Below are 16856 nucleotides of genomic sequence, written 5' to 3'. Positions count from 1 at the left end.
TATTTTATGTTGTGGGTTTCACACTAGTTTGGCATCAATTCAGTTTGATGATCAATACTTTTTGGCAAGCTCAATGGATGGATTAGTTAGTATACTCTTCTGGAAAATTGTTACCTATATCATTTGTCTGCTATTACAAGGCATAAAATGCCAAAAAATTGCAGCAGCATCTCATGATTAGGCAGTTGCACGAATTTGTTTCTCATATTTAAATTGAAGAGAAATTATTTGTATTTAATGAGCAAAAACTAAGTGTAATTGATCCCATTTAATTGAAATTCTTTTTTCATGGGAGATTATCTTTATTTTTGTTCTCTAGGTCTTGCATCACCTAGATAATATAGTGATTGACATAAATATAATGACCAATGAAGGCAATATATGTTACCAGAACTTACAAGATAACAAAGAAAACGATTACCTTGTTAGCCACCATTTCTTGCTGGCTGCATATCATGAGAGAAATTAGCTTTAAATGATGGGTTCTTTGTCTTTTCAGATGAGACTTTATGATCTTCGTCTACTTCAGAGGGGTGTTGTTCAATGTTATGAAGGGCATGTGAATTCTCATACTCGTATACAGATTGGTGTTGATCCATCTGAGAGATTCGTTATGTCAGGTGGGTGTTTTTTAGTGATGTTATTTATTTAGCATTCTAGAGTCTAAAAATTTTGTCTTTGTCATCTCAGGTGGAGAGGATTGCAAGCTAAGGTTATGGAGTATCAAGTCTGGTGAACTGCTTTTTGAGGACAAGTTCTCTGATTCAGTTATCTTCATTGTGTGCTATAAAACATATGGACATAGTAAGCATGATATCCTCTCAGCCTTTCTGCTTTCAATTTTAAAAATTCTCATATATTTTGGTTTTCAGATGGTTGCTAATCTTAAAGTGTATTATTTGGTTGTATAGGTTTTAAAGCAGAAGAGGAAAACCAATACAAGCGTGACTGATCTCAGGGTGCATGGCTTGGATCACTTGAAGGACTGTTTTATATGTGCTGGTTATGAGTGTGAAGGGTCCTGCAGCTATAGAATCTGAAGCTAACTAGATGCCCACAATACCTGATAAATACTGAGGTTATAGCATGTATCTATATATACTCACATGAAGGTAATCAAATAGCTTGTAGATATATACACATATAGCAAAATTCCCTGTTAAAGTCTCTTTTGGGGATTAAAGCTGATACTAGCAGTAGCACACAGCAGAGATGACCAATACTTTGTAGAATTAGATAATTATTAAAAAAATGTATAGCTCATGCCAAGCCAGTCTGTTTCAATTTCAACCTAGAATTTATAATTGCTTATAGGTGATAATAAGAAATTATTTTTTCTGTCTAGCTTATTATTCTTCCTTAAGGTTTGTTGTTGACTGTTCTTTTTGTAACCATGGCAGCTTCATTGATCAGGTACATTAAAATTTTTATAAGCCTTTTCACGTTAAGGATTTTACCCTTGCTATCAAGTGTCTATAGAGTAGGCTTGTTCTTTTCTTTTATGGTTTTTTAATTGAATTTTACTTTCCAAACATTTGATGCAATTCTATTTCGTAATATTTGTTTAAAACAACCCTCTTTAAAATCCAATTGGTGATTAAAACTTAATTGACCCATTGTTGGTAAAAACAACTTTCATGTTTCTATCATTTGTAAATGCTCAAAAATCATTGTCCTCTCTTATTTGGTTAGCAAGTTCATAAATCCAGACTTAAGAGCATCTGGAATGAGACACCTTTCTGTTTTTGACCACACACTATACCTCTGCATATGTAAAGGATTTACAAAAAAACCAAAATATTGTTCTGCTGATATTATGGTTAATTAACTGGTTAATTAAGTAACCTCAAAAAAGATATTATGGTTAACAAGTTAAGTGCTTAATTACCAAAATATTGTCCACCATCACCACCACCACAACAATAATACTAATTATATTATTATGCTTTCAATTCTCTGCTACCTGAGTTTTTTCCTTCATGAAAACAATTGAAATTGGAGAAATAATAGTTGTGAAACATGCTTTAAACATTAGAGTTATTACCTGTTCTATCAAACTCAACTCAGATTGGCTTGGGAATCAATCAACTAATCAATTTAAATCAATAAATGAATCAACCATGTCATAGATCCAATGTGATCCCATTTGATTCTACAGGTTTAGAGGTTGAGCCAGTGACTTGTTGACTCAGCAGGTTATGCACTTGGGTTTTTTTTTATCAATTTATAACTAACATTATTCTTACAATGTGGTTCATTTTGGAATAAAAGATTATAAATATATTAGAGAAATATTAATATTGTGTGAAGGTGATAATGACAATGGAAATGATCGATAGCTAGCTATTGTTTCATTGTGGAAGTTTTTTTTTTTTTTGTTCACTTCTGCTGTAACAGAAAAAGAGATTAACACTAAAGAAAAGAATCTTAATCCTGTTTTGGGTTTGAATGCTGGTACCTATACAAATAAAAATAAATGCTTATGAAAATCTAGTTACAAGATGTAATGATGCATACATTTGCAAATTTTGATACTTGATGTCATTCTTTTGTTATATAATAATAACCTTTTTATTCTGGATGTGTCCTAGTTTATGGTTTAATTATGTAGATTCATTATTTTTTGACACTCAAGATTTCTTAGATATGTGTGAATTACGAAGTCGAGCTTAGCGTGATGATTTTTTATCTCTCACTGTAGCCTATCTTATCAATAATAATAATTAGTTTTCAATTCCTTTAATTATTTAGCCGTGTAAATCTGTTATTTCCAATTCTGATTTGTTGAGAATTATTAGGAGATTGGTAGCTTGATTCATTACATATTAGGGCTGTTCACTTGTATATATATACCCTAAACTAATATCAAATTCATTAATAAAAGTTACAAACCTATTCCTCTATATGTATCAGCCTAAACGATCCACCATTCCCTATTTCTTCAATTAAGGACGTCGTTCCCCACCCTTGCCTCCTATGGCCGACAACAACTCCTTCATTCCCAACCCCCATGAGCCATCCAAACCCCTTGCTTGCATCACTTTCACCAATGTCACCAAACTTCTTCCAACAATTATCCTAATTGGAAACAACAAGTTGAAGCTCTCCTTGATGGCTATGATCTCCTCCAATATCTAGATGGATCTTTTCCTGCGCCGTCAGAAACGATCCTCACCACTCCAACATCTTCGACGCCGACGCCGACTCCGTCGGAAACGACCCCCAACCACTGCATCACTTCCGGTAACAACTCAGAATCCTGCTTACCAAACCTGGCGTCGACTGTACCGCCTTATATATGGTGCTCTCCTCACCACTCTCTCTAATGAAGTGGCCTCCCTGGTGTCTCAAACCAAGACCTCGCATGATCTCTGGATCCTTCTCAAAAACACCTATGCCAAAGCATCTCGCAGTCATCTCAAGCAGTTAAAGGAACGTCTCCGTACGGCTTCCAAAGGTACCCAATCAATCACTACCTATATGCATCACCTAAAGCAAACTGCAGATCTCCTTGCATCACTTGGCTCTCCTGTTTCTGTTGAAGACATGACTGATTATGACTTACACGGTCTCGACGACGGCTATAGAGCAATCATTGATGCCGTGAATGCAAGGGACACCCCAATTGTCACAACGTGCCCTTCGCGGGCGAGGGAGGGCGAGGCTCACGGGTGCGCTTCCCAAAGGAGGAAAGATGCGCGGAGTCGCCACCAACGTTTATTTGTGGAAAACGTCGGGAAATCCGAAGGAAACCGGTCAAAATGAAAATTCTAAGTTCGGGAGTTGTATTTACGCTTGAGGAAGGTATTAGCACCTCTTACGTTTGTCTCGAAGGACAACAACCTATTTTATAGAATTGTGGAAATTGTGCTATCTTAACTTTTATTTCTTTTTATTTTTTGAGGTCGACAAAAGCGGGGCTTTTGCTCCTACGTACCCTCCTTTGGAGAGGAAATCAGACCTACGTAGTTCTTAATTATGCGTGAATCAAGTGATTCTTTTTACTTGAAGAGTGATCATTTAAAGGCGTTGGACCTTAAGAATGATCCTTTTTACTTGGAAAGAAACTGAAATGATAAACTTCCAAAATCCTATTTTTGTGGACGAGCTTGACTAGGCGAGTTGATTTTAGCCTTAGTTTCACTTTAGTCATTAGTCAATTCAATTAAGAATGAGAAATCCCAAAGAGAAAACGTCCGATTTTGATCTTTTGCTTTATTTTACTAAAAGGGTATTTTTTGATTATTATATTATTATTTTACCTCTTTTTTGATTTCCAACGTGGTTACGGCACGACCGAACGGTCGAAATTCATTTTAACCAAAGTTAACGGATAATACAATTCAAACGTTCGGTGGAAATTTATTTTATTTTTAGTTTAAGCGAGAAATGACTTAGATGAAATGGCTTAAGCACGTCAAAAGGGGGTATAAAAAGTAAATGAAACAAGAATAAAAATACACGAAATACAATGTGGACCACCACAGGTACATAGAATGAATCGAAAAGCTTGGTTTGAGGTACTTACCCGTTGAAGATCGAAGAACGATGAAGAACGAATGAAGAACGTCGAAGAACAGTCGAAACCTTCGCGAAATTCCTTACGGAAACGTTTCGGAAGCGCCTCGGCTTAGATTTTCTTCACGGAAACAATTTTTCCAAGCAAATTCGAAAGAGAGAGAAGTGCCTAAGGGGCTGAACCCTTTTCTTCTTCACTTCCTCCCCTATTTATAGCAAAATAGGGGAGATGCTTGCCGCCCAGCTCGCCCAGGCGAGCCAGGTTGCTTCCTCCAGAAGCAACAGCCTTCTGGAGGAATCTTCTAGAAGGCCCAAGTGGGCCTGGTTGCTATTTACACCCCCCTTTTTACTAAATGCACCCCCCTTTTCTATTTTTTTTGTAATTCTTTTTCCGTAACGTTACGAAACTTTACGAATTTCGTAACGATACTTATTTTCCTTCCGTAAGGTTACGAATCCTTACGGATTATGTATTTACTCCTTTTTTACCTTTCGAAGAAGTCACGGAAACTTACGGATTGCGCAAAAACACGTTTTCTCGACTTCCGCCACATTGCGGAATTTCACGGATTGTGCAAGCCTGCTTCCCTTAGATTTCTGAGACGTCTCGGGACTTCATTTATTGTGCAGCAAAGGATGCCAAGTATCTCAAAGCGGCTAACCAAAGGTTGCATGTCATCAAGTAATAGTCCCCGGACGAAATTAGGGTATGACAGTTGCCCCTCTTTACTTACCTCTCATTGGAGATAAGAGGAAAGCAAAGATAGGACACTGATTTCGTCCATCCTGCCCTTTTCGCGATGACGACTCTCATCTCTACTTCTTTTTTTTTTCTGCACAAAACAAAATACAAAGAACAACCAGAACAACGAATATAATACAGATATACACATATACACATACTTAGCGAAGGAACTGATCTGGAAAACAACAGAATAACGTGCTTCCCAGTCATCAAAAACTTCGCACTTGATAATGGAGAACACATGAACAGCGCTAGGCAATGACATTCATGGTGCCCCGAACAAAGGTGGAGTATGGAGGATTGCCTTGAGGGTCCGCACTTAGGCAATCATGAAACTCAACTCCAAACCCGAAAGTGGAGGACACATGAACAGCCCTAAGCAAGAACATTCATGTGGCTCCGGAAAAGGATGAGAATGGAGGATTGCCTTGAGGGTCCTCTCTTAGGCAATCATGGAACACAACTCCAAACTCGAAAATGGAGGACACATGAATGACAACGCAATTCATTCATGTGGCTCCGGAACAGGACGAGAACGGAGGATTGCCTTGAGGGTCCTCTCTTAGGCAATCATGGAACACAGCTCCAAACTCGAAAATGGAGGACACATGAATGACAACGCAATTCATTCATGTGGCTCCGGAACAGGACGAGAACGGAGGATTGCCTTGAGGGTCCTCTCTTAGGCAATCATGGAACACAGCTCCAAACTCGAAAATGGAGGACACATGAATGACAACGCAATTCATTCATGTGGCTCCGGAATAGGACGAGAACGGAGGATTGCCTTGAGGGTCCTCTCTTAGGCAATCATGGAACACAGCTCCAGACTCGAAAATGGAGGACACATGAATGACAACGCAATTCATTCATGTGGCTCCGGAAAAGGATGAGAATGGAGGATTGCCTTGAGGGTCCTCTCTTAGGCAATCAAGGAACACAGCTCCAAACTCGAAAATGGAGGACACATGAATGACAACGCAATTCATTCATGTGGCTCCGGAAAAGGATGAGAATGGAGGATTGCCTTGTGGGTCCTCTCTTAGGCAATCATGGAACACAGCTCCAGACTCGAAAATGGAGGACACATGAACAGCCCTAAGCAATAACATTCATGTGGCTCCGGAACAGGATGTCGGCGGGACCGAACGGTCCGTCGGGTTTTTCCACCTAAAAGGATAACATGCTTTTTGTAAAGAAAAATAAATCATTTGCGAGAGCACCACATCTTAGAGAAACAATATACTTGTGCCAAGGGTAATCTTCCTTGTAACCGAGAATGAAGAGTAGGACGTCAACTTCTAGCTTTCAAATGAACATGCAAGGGAAACATGGGGCTAAGCTAAGAATAAATCACTCATGGTGTATAAAACTCACAAGGCAAGTGTCTTAACCTAATCCCAAACCAATAACTGCACCATGACTCTATTTTGCATGCGACTTCCTATCGAATCATAGATCAAACGTACGATCACGGACCAACAGGATTTTCTCGAGGTCAGCGTTTTTGGAGAGGAAGCTGGGTGTTTCGGTCTTTTCCTCTTTGTTCATGTGGGGTAGGATATTGCCAATCAAGAATGATTCTGAGTGGCAATCTGGCTTTGGGGACTTTCTATCCTCCTTCTTTCATTGATCGAGAATTGCTTCTTCTCCCTTTTCGCTTCCTTTCGATCTTTGATCGGGAATGCTTCCTTTTCTTTCTTTTGTTCTTTTCTTTATTTTTATTTTTCTCTTTCTCTTTCTTTCTATTTCTTCCTTCAATTTTCCTTCCCCATCCCTTTCTTTGGGAAATCGGGTTTTAACATCCCATTTGCTCTCCTTTGAGGAGATTTCACTGTCCTTTGCTTCGGGGGAAAGAATGAGGATTCCCTTTTTTACAGGCCAAGGTTCAAAAAGGGTCCGAGGTTGTGTTTCAATGGGGTCTTTTATCGTGGGAACCCAATATTGATATCTAGGGCGAAACAAATCTGGGTGACAAGGTGTCGGTCTCGGGCCGAACTTCCACATTATTCCATAAGGCACGCGTGACAATGATGATTTGAAAACAACGTGCAAAATCAGTCATGGCTACAGCCAGGGAGGCACTCAAGCATCCCGTTTATGGCATTGTGACACTACGGTTGGGAATTTTCACAGACAAACCCAACGTTTCTAAATTATGTTCTTTCATCAGTTCAATGCATTCATCCATCCTTTTCTCGGTTCATTCCGGAAAATAAACTCTTAGCATCGGTCCCTTGTTTTCAGAAGATGCGTTTGCTCTTTACGAATGATTCATACTTCTTAACTACAACATGTCAATCTTTGCGGTCTTTCTTTCTTTTTTACTTTTTGTTTTATTTTTAAATATGTTCTCTGAAACTATACACTTATGGTTCTTTATGAGGAAAACTTTTCTTTGTACATCTATATGACAAACTGTTTCTGTACACACATTAGAACTCTCCTTTTTACGTCACACAGTCTATATACAATCCCTATTTACATTCAAGGATTTTTCATTTTTCCCAACACACACTTATAGTCCACACAAAAAGTTTCTTCATATACACTCGTTGCTCATACACACAAGAATTCCTTTCCACACATCATTTACACACAAGAATCCTTCTATACACATTCTCCTTTTACATACATGCATAAATAAAAACCTTTTTCTTTCCTTTATGAACATGACTTTTATTCACAGCACTTCTTTCTTTTTATTAGGATTTTTGGTTCATTTTATTTTTTAGAACGACGTTCCTAAATGAAAAACTCTACACGGTTCCGGAATTTCAACAAACACTATTGACAACAATGAAACAAGTACCGACGTAACAAACTCAAACGATATGTATGTACAAAACAAAAGTCAAAACATGAAACAAACGTTAGTCCCTTAGTCAAACAAAAGTAAGATGATATATACCAAGAAAAAATGGAAACAAAAAGAAATATGGATCAAAGAATCTCCCAATCATGCGGCTCCGCTCCCTCCTAAGAAATAAAGTAAATCGGTCATCTCTTCATCCTCGCGGGCCTCCTCTGCCTCATCGGGAGCCTCTGCTGGTGCCCCTGCTGGTGCCTCTCCTGCCTGGGCCTCAGGCCAATACCCAGGCCACACGACCTCTGCCCTGAACTGGTCCGGAGTAGGGCACGGAAAAGAAGTAAAGCCCTGACTCTGCAGGCTGAGACTCATCTGATACAGACAATCATGAGTCTGTACATGTGCCCGATGGTTGGCCGCCTGCTGGCGAACCAAATGCCGCAAATATTGCTCTGTATCAAACAATCCGGTTGGACCAGCCTGATGAGGTGGCGGCGCGTCCGCGGCCTGTGGTGCATCACCCTGGACCTGTCTCTGCGTGCAGTACTTTTCAATAAAAGCTCGGGTGATGGGCGACCGAATCACCTTGCTGGGTGTGACGGGGACGCCGAACGACTGGCAGAGTCCCGTGATCAAGGCAATCCCAGGGCCCTGTTTGACTTATCTGGGCATGGCCTCCTCATCAAACCCATCGGACCGGTTCCTCCTCTGGCCATACTCGCATTCCTGGCCCTCTTCCAGCACTAAAGGATATCCCAGGAGTTGGCCGATAGCATCTGCATCAAATGGGATCCACTGACCCCTCACCCAGGACCTCATATCACGCACGCCCTCCTCTGTTGGCCAAGCATTGGCATAAAATTCGAGGACTATGTCTGGATCAAACTTGGCCATGGGGGTAACCAGTGATGCCCACCGCCGGCGACCTATCTCCTCCTAGAAATCAGTATACTCGTCGTCCCTGAGCTGGACGCGTCGCTCCCGGAGAAATGACCATCCCTTGATGGCCTCGAAGCGCTGCTGGTGTACAACACTCCTAAAGCGGTGACTGTCGTACTCGGGAGCGGAACTAGTTCCTTCAGCCGCTTTATCCTTCCTAGATCTCTTCGAGGCGAGCTTCCTCGGGGCCATTTCCTGCGAGAACAAACATTTTAAAGTTAGTTTTACAAGATAACACTTATCTTAACGCAAAAAGGTCGTGCTAATCCTTCTGATAGAGAACGGACTCATGTAATCCATTTATGCACACATGTACGTGTAGAAAATATATCCTATTATTTATATCAACATACAAGGATATTCAAAACATTCTAGTTACCACACATATACATTTTTTGGAAAGTTCAAGGTATTGTGTCAAAATTACATATGTTCATATCCTAACCATTTTGCTACCACAAACTACCCACACACGTTTGAAGTATTTTATCAACATACAAATTTTGTTGTTTCACTCATTTTTATTTATACATATATGCACATTGGAGAGCCAATCCCACGTCACGCACACACTTGCATTTGAAAAGGAAATTTCATGTCATCTACCTACTCTTGAGGGGCAATTCCACATCATATATTCATTTGGGAAGCATTCTCGTGCCATCTTTGGCACGGATACATTTTTTAAAGACTTCCTATGCTACTTATCCACAAATATACATATTTAGAAATGCATTATTTACTATTCATTCACTTTGCAAGGTATTTTTATGCCATATATTCACACACTTTGCAACACATTTTTATGCCATATATATTTACACATATATCTACACACCCTTGAAAAACATCTCCCATGTTACTTAGGTGCAAAATGCCAATCGTGGGGCAGCCCAAATTCTTGCAAACAAATCCCTATTTTCATGCTTTTCTAATCCTAAAACCAAATTTTGGATTCCTAGCCATAAGCATGCTTCCTTGCATTGAAATTAAAAACTTGGGTTCCTAGGCCTAGAATTGCATTTGGATTCTCATTTTAAATCCTTCATGTTGTCCCTATGTATATAAAACAGTCCCACAATCCTAAGCCTACAAAACCATGCTCATATGTCATTGAGGCATTTCACCAAGCACTTGGTGGGCGCATGTTTGGACATAAATTGCAAGAGAATGGGAGCAATGTGGCATGCCCCATTGCTTCAGAATACAACCTAGGCCTAAGGCCTTTTCATTCAAATCCTTAATTCAAGAAAACAAGCACCAAAGAAAACCAAAACTGCCTCACAATTATAAGCATGTTCTCACAATTTAAGGCACCAAAAGATGAAGAAAACACATCAATGGGAAGCAAAAACCTCAAGGATGGAATGCTTACTTGTTGGAGTGAATTGAAACACCAAAAACGAAAGCAAAACGCGATCAAAAGGCTTAGGGGAGCAAGAATCCGCAAGCCTTCGTGTTCTCTCTTTTCTTGAATGAGGGGGGAAGTTTTTGGATGCCCAAAACGTTTCCCTCCCTCGTTTTTATAATTTGGGTGCAGGGGTTGCTCGCCCAGGCGAGCTAACCTGCTACCCTTTTTTTTTTTTTTTTTTGAGGGGAACATTAACTATGTCCCCTCCTCCCTTTCGGGCCAGCGTTTACCTAACTTGAACCTACTTAAGTCAGAATTAGGCGTTGATTACTTATTTAAAACAAACAAATAGTAAAAGAAACTGCGAACACAAAGGATATTGGGCTGCCTTGCAACGACGTTCTCTACTTGTTTAGCGCCGGGAAGGGGCAACGATCAGTCGGTCGCGACCCTAGCCCCACTTGCATCCATCCCTATGTACCTGCAAGTAGGAAACAAAAATGCACGGCCAATCGTGACCGGTCATCGTCTTACCTTGGTTGATTTCTGTCATTGATTTGTCTTGACTTCTGACCGTGGCCTGAGACGATTCTACTCTTTGCTATCACAAGATATGCACGTGCATGTATGAATTTATGAATGTTTCTGATGCGATCATTTTATTTTAGTGGAGGCTGGTTAGGTTTAATTTTAAAATAAACGTTTGGGGCACCCCATACACTGAGCAAAGAGGACTCATGCTTATAAAAAATCTAAAACACAAAGTTTGAAACATCAAAGGGGGGATTAAAACCCCGCCCATCTTTTCTTTTCAAAGAAATGAAGACAAATACAGTGAATGGGAATCCCTATAGGAAACCAAAAGGAACGAGAAAAACTCAGAAATAAAAACGTGCGACGTTCCTCTCGATTGCCCCAGACTTTAAGCGTAATATTGTTTAACTACATCGGAGTTCACGGGCGAAGGCAATTCCTCGCCATCCATGTGGGTGAGTATCAGAGCACCCCCAGAAAAAGCCCTTTTCACCATGAAAGGTCCTTCATAATTCGGGGCCCACTTGCCTCGATTATCTTTAACAGTGTGGGACATCTTCTTCAGCACGAGGTGCCCCTCGTTGAACTTGCGCGGGCGTACCTTCTTATCGAATGCGTTCTTTATCCTTCGTTGATACAAACGCCCATGGCTCATGGCGGCCAAACGCTTACCTTCAATAAGGTTAAGCTGGTCATAGCGTGCTTGAGCCCATTCTGACTCTTCTAGGCCCGACTCCGCCATTATCCTCTGAGAAGGAACCTCTACCTCAAATGGGAGTACTGCCTCCATCCCATAAACCAAAGAATACGGCGTTGCCCCAGTAGAAGTTCGTACCGAGGTTCTGTATCCGTGTAGAGCGAAAGGCAACATCTCATGCCAATCCTTGTATGACACCGTCATCTTTTGAACAATCTTCTTGATATTCTTATTCGCAGCCTCTACAGCCCCATTCATCTTTGGCCGATAAGGGGTAGAGTTATGATGCTGGATCTTGAAGTCTTCGCACATCTCCTGCATCATCTTATTGTTCAGATTGGTGCCATTGTCAGTAATGATCTTCCTGGGGAGTCCGTATCGACAAATCAACTCCTTCTTTATGAATCTAACTACCACATTCCTTGTGACATTAGTATAAGACGCTGCTTCGACCCATTTGGTGAAGTAATCTATCGCCACAAGAATGAAGCGGTGCCCATTCGACGCTTTGGGTTCGATGGCCCCAATGACATCTATTCCCCACATAGAAAAAGGCCAAGGGGCAGACATAACATTCAAAGGATGTGGCGGAACATTGACATTGTCTGCGTATGCCTGACATTTATGACACTTCCTTACATGAGTGCAGCAATCACCTTCCATGGTGAGCCAATAATAACCGGCCCTAAGGATTTTTTTGGCCATAGCATGCCCATTGGCATGTGTCCCAAAGGAACCCTCGTGGATCTCTTCAATCATGAAGTTCGCCTCTTTGGCATCTACGCATCGTAGGAGGGTCATGTCGTGGTTTCGTTTGTACAGGATGGTACCACTTACAAAGAAACCTGTAGCCAATCTCCTCAACGTCCTTTTGTCATTGTCAGAAATCCCTGGTGGGTATTCCTTGTTCTCGGCATACTGCTTGATGTCGAAATACCACGGTTTCCCATCCCACTCTTCCTCTATTGCATAACAATATGCCGGCCTGCCTTGAGATTTGAATTCGATGTATGGCAGATCTCCGTGTGGGGCAAGTTGAAACATGGATGCCAGGGTGGCTAGTGCGTCAGCCATCTGATTCTCTTCCCGAGGTATGTGGTGGAAGGAAATGTCTTCAAAGTACTTGGCTAACCTCAAGATATGAGTTTGATAGGGTATCAACTTCGAATCCCTAGTTTCCCATTCTCCTTTTAACTGGCGTATCACCAAAGCTGAGTCTCCATATACCTTGAGTAGTTTTACATCAAAATCAATGGCCGCCTGAACCCCGAGGGCGCACGCTTCGTACTCGGCCATATTGTTGGTACAATCAAAACCTAGCCTAGCCGTGAAAGGAATACACTGATCATCCGGGGATACAAGGACTGCCCCTACTCCGTGGCCCAAAGCATTTGATGCCCCATCGAAGCAAACAATCCATTTGTCTAGGTCCTCATGCGTCCACTTCTCTTCAAACAGGGCCATGATATCTTCATCTGGGAACTCGGGGTGCATCGGCCGATAATCCGGGAGGGGTTGCTGGGCCAAATAATCTGCTAAGGCACTTCCCTTTACCGCCTTTTGGGTGACGTAAATGATATCGAATTCAGACAATAGTACCTGCCACCTAGCGATTCGTCCCGTGAGGGCTGGTTTTTCAAAGATGTATTTCACGGGATCCATTTTGGAAATAAGCCACGTGGTATGGCTGAGCATGTACTGCCTAAGCCGATGTGATGCCCATACCAGCGCACAACATGTCCTTTCCAGCATTGAATAATTTATCTCACATGCGGTAAACTTCTTGCTTAGATAGTAGATGGCTTGCTCCTTTTTTCCAGAATCATCATGCTGACCCAACACGCATCCCATAGACTCGTCCAACACGGTCATGTACAGGAAAAGGGGTCTTCCCGTTACAGGTGGCATAAGCACCGGGGGATTTGCGAGACTCTGTTTGATCTTCTCGAAGGCCTCTTGGCAGTCACTGTTCCATAGGACCGCCTGGTTCTTACGTAACAGCTTAAAAATGGGCTCACAGGTAGGGGTGAGTTGCGAGATAAATCTCGCAATATAATTCAACCTGCCTAAAAAACCCCGAACTTGCTTCTCTGTGCGTGGTTCCGGCATTTCAAGGATGGCCTTCACTTTCTCGGGATCTATCTCTATCCCTTTCTGACTTACGATAAATCCTAGCAACTTCCCCGACTTCACCCTAAAGGTGCATTTGGTTGGGTTTAGTTTTAATTGGTATTTCCGCAACCTTCCAAACAGCTTACGCAGATTGACAAGGTGTTCGTCCTCAGTCCGAGACTTAGCAATCATGTCATCTACGTAGACCTCTATTTCCTTATGCATCATGTCATGGAAAAACGCCACCATGGCACGCTGATAGGTTGTCCTTTGGACTGGCTCGGTTCAAGTCCCGGTAGTCTACACACATTCGAACCTTGCCGTCATTTTTCGGGACTGGGACAATATTGGCCACCCACTCCGGGTACCGTGCCACAGCTAAGAAACCTGCGTCAAACTGCTTCCTTACTTCTTCTTTAATTTTTAAGGACATCTCGGGTCTCATTCTTCGTAACTTTTGCTTAACCGGAGAAGACCCAGGATTCAAAGGCAACTTATGCTACACAATGTCGGAATCGAGACCGGGCATGTCTTGATATGACCACGCAAAGACATCTTGATACTCTTGAAGAGGGGTTATCAAGCCTTGACGGATAGGCGCGATCATACTGGTTCCTACCTTTACTTCTTTCTTTTCCTCCGTGGTCCCCAAGTTTACCAATTCGGTTTCTTCTTGGTGAGGCTTCAATTCACGTTCTTCTTGAGCGACCAACCTCTCCAACTCTGGTGACAGGACGTCCTTTTCCTCTTCCTCGTTTATCGTTTGGCTTATATCCCGATCGAAATCGATTGTCGACCCCTCGTTGTTAGGATCCTCAAAGAATCGACCCTCATATCTATACCAAACAAGACAAAAGAAACAAAAACATGCAAAATGATATGAGAAAGGGTGGTACTGCAAGAACAGATGAAACAAGATCTCTTTGTTTATTTAATAAGGTAGGTTTCACAAAACAAAAGAGAAAGGAAATCTATAGGCTCTAATTACATTGAATCAGCGGTATAGACATCTGACTGGCTTATCACGCGCCAGTTCCCCACTTGGGAATCGGGGTGGCATGGTTGCACAAAACTTGGTGGGTCTTGAGGGAACTCCTCTTCTATTGTGGCCACCTCCTCCTCGGACACCATTCCAGCGCTGGTGAAACACTGGCTAATACGGCCGGGCCATACCCTATCCGCCCGAAATCTTGACGGCACGTTCCTCCTCCCCGGCATCCCGGGTTCGTACCCTAATCCATACTTGTATGGATTTCCCTTGATATCGACCACGTCGGCATTCCCGAGGCAGTCCTTGCCTAGACCCATTCCGGGCTCAAATCCATTCCTAAGCATAACACGTGCCACCATTATGGCCGCGTTGGAGAGAGAAGGTAGCGACGAACTTGGTTCCACAGAGGCGCAGCTCACAACCTCAAAGGATTGGAAAGCCGTTTCCAACGATTCTTCCGCCGCTTCTACATACGGTGCGGAGGAAGGGCAGCTCACTAACATGTCCTCTTCACCCGACACTATTACTAAAAGTCCACCCACTGCGAACTTCAATTTCTGGTGAAGCGTTGAAGGGACCACTCCCAGAGCATGAATCCACGGCCTTCCCAAGAGGCAGCTATAGGCGGGATTTATATCCATTACTTGAAACACCACATTGCAAGTGTGGGGGCCTATCTGAATGGGAATGTCGATTTCCCCCATTACTTCCCGCCGAGTACCATCAAAGGCTCGCACCACCATTGAGCTCGGCTTTAAATGTGACGCACTAAAAGGAAGCTTTCCCAAAGTGGTTTTCGGCATTACATTTAAACTCGATCCATTGTCGATAAGCACCTTTGCGACAACGTGGTCCATACATCTCACCGACACATGTAGAGCCTTGTTGTGTCCTCTCCCTTTAACGAGAATCTCTTCTTCCGCAAATGCGATGTAGTTGTTGGTGGTTATATGATTAACGATGCCTTCGAAACCTTCCACTGAGATATCATGTGCCACATGGGCATCGTTAAGAACCTTGATCAACAGCGCACGATGAGGCTCGGAGTTTATGAGTAGCTCAAGCAAGGAGATCCTTGTTGGAGTTTTATTTAGTTTCTCGACTACCTTAAACTCGCTTTGTTGGATGAGGCGGAGGAACTCAGGGCCTCTTCCAAAGTCACTGTTTTTCCTTGAAGTCCCTCTTTCTTTTCGGCTCCTCTTGCCACGGGAGGATCTACTTCCTTCGAGGGGGTGGCTATGTCTGTGGGCTCTTGGACCATGGGCGCCTTCCCTTTAGAGGGCAATTCCGCTGGGTGAGGAGAAGCGAACACCCGACCACTGCGGGTTACGCCACTGAGGCCGGTGATGTTGGTTACCTTAGCTGATAAGGAGTCAACTTCGGTTACAACTCTTTCGCTGGACGTGGGAGGGGTATACTTCCACGGAACCCTCTTCTCTTCCGATTGCATGCAGATTTGTGGTTCTTCCTTCTCTCCTATGAACACTTCAAGCTGCCCGCAATCCATGAGCCGCTGAAGCAATTCTTCCACCACGGGACAGGTTTCCATGTCATGCGACTCCCCGAGGTGAAACAAACATTCATCCATTTCATCCCCACCTCGGGGGACCATGCACGCCGCTTGCAGTGATTGATAGATGAAGCGTCTAGAAGTAGCCACGTCTCCTAACCTCTTTGTCCGTGATGGCCCATCCTCTTTGACGGCGTTCATGCTAGCCCCTCCATGACTAGCTAGCGGGTTGGTTTTAACATTCGGGCCTTCCTCCTGAAAAGCTAGCCAGCCGGCACTAATCAGGTGCTGCACCTTATACTTGAACTGGATGCAGGAGTCAATACTGTGTTCGGGAACTCCACTATGATACACACACTTGGCACCCGGATCATACCACTTGGGGTAGGGTGGCTGGAGAACCTTCCCGGGTATGGCCACCACCAAATGATTCTCTAATAGTGAAGGCCATAACTCGGAGTATGTCATAGGAATAGGAGGGAAGTTGTCTTTCGGGTGCTGTGCATATTTATAGGTCGCGCCGGGGGTTGTATTATTAACTGGCCGGGGTGCGGCTGGAGCTGTGCGTTGGGCCGGTGCTCTTTCTGCCGCGGGTGGTCCTTTTACTTGAGTCGGGAGGGGATTCCCGGCTCGGATCAAAAAATTTGGGG

The 16856-nt window shown here is 42.8% G+C and overlaps 1 protein-coding gene across 1 annotated transcript; it reads left to right on the top strand.

Moving 5' to 3' along the window:
* Positions 1 to 498: 498 nt before the first annotated feature.
* LOC121174218 (DDB1- and CUL4-associated factor 4-like protein 2) lies at positions 499 to 988 on the top strand. The gene is made up of 3 exons (XM_041012986.1): positions 499 to 620; positions 691 to 804; positions 912 to 988. Exons 1-3 carry the CDS (start codon positions 500 to 502, stop codon positions 950 to 952), a joined length of 276 nt encoding a protein of 91 aa, XP_040868920.1. The 5' UTR covers position 499; the 3' UTR covers positions 953 to 988.
* The last annotated feature ends 15868 nt before the right edge of the window (positions 989 to 16856 follow it).

The sequence above is a fragment of the Glycine max genome, chromosome 19, assembly GCF_000004515.6.
Source record: "Glycine max cultivar Williams 82 chromosome 19, Glycine_max_v4.0, whole genome shotgun sequence".
NCBI lineage: Eukaryota > Viridiplantae > Streptophyta > Magnoliopsida > Fabales > Fabaceae > Glycine > Glycine max.
Note: the sequence above shows the minus strand (reverse complement) of the source record. Positions and strands in the feature narration are given on the sequence as shown.

Excerpts from the sequence above, each read along its gene's own strand:
- LOC121174218 (XM_041012986.1), top strand. The coding sequence starts at position 500 with ATGAGACTTTATGATCTTCGTCTACTTCAGAGGGGTGTTGTTCAATGT. Across the intron at positions 621-690 it reads TGAGAGATTCGTTATGTCAG|GTGGAGAGGATTGCAAGCTA; the intron begins GTGGGTGTTTTT and ends TTGTCATCTCAG. Across the intron at positions 805-911 it reads CTATAAAACATATGGACATA|GTTTTAAAGCAGAAGAGGAA; the intron begins GTAAGCATGATA and ends TTGGTTGTATAG.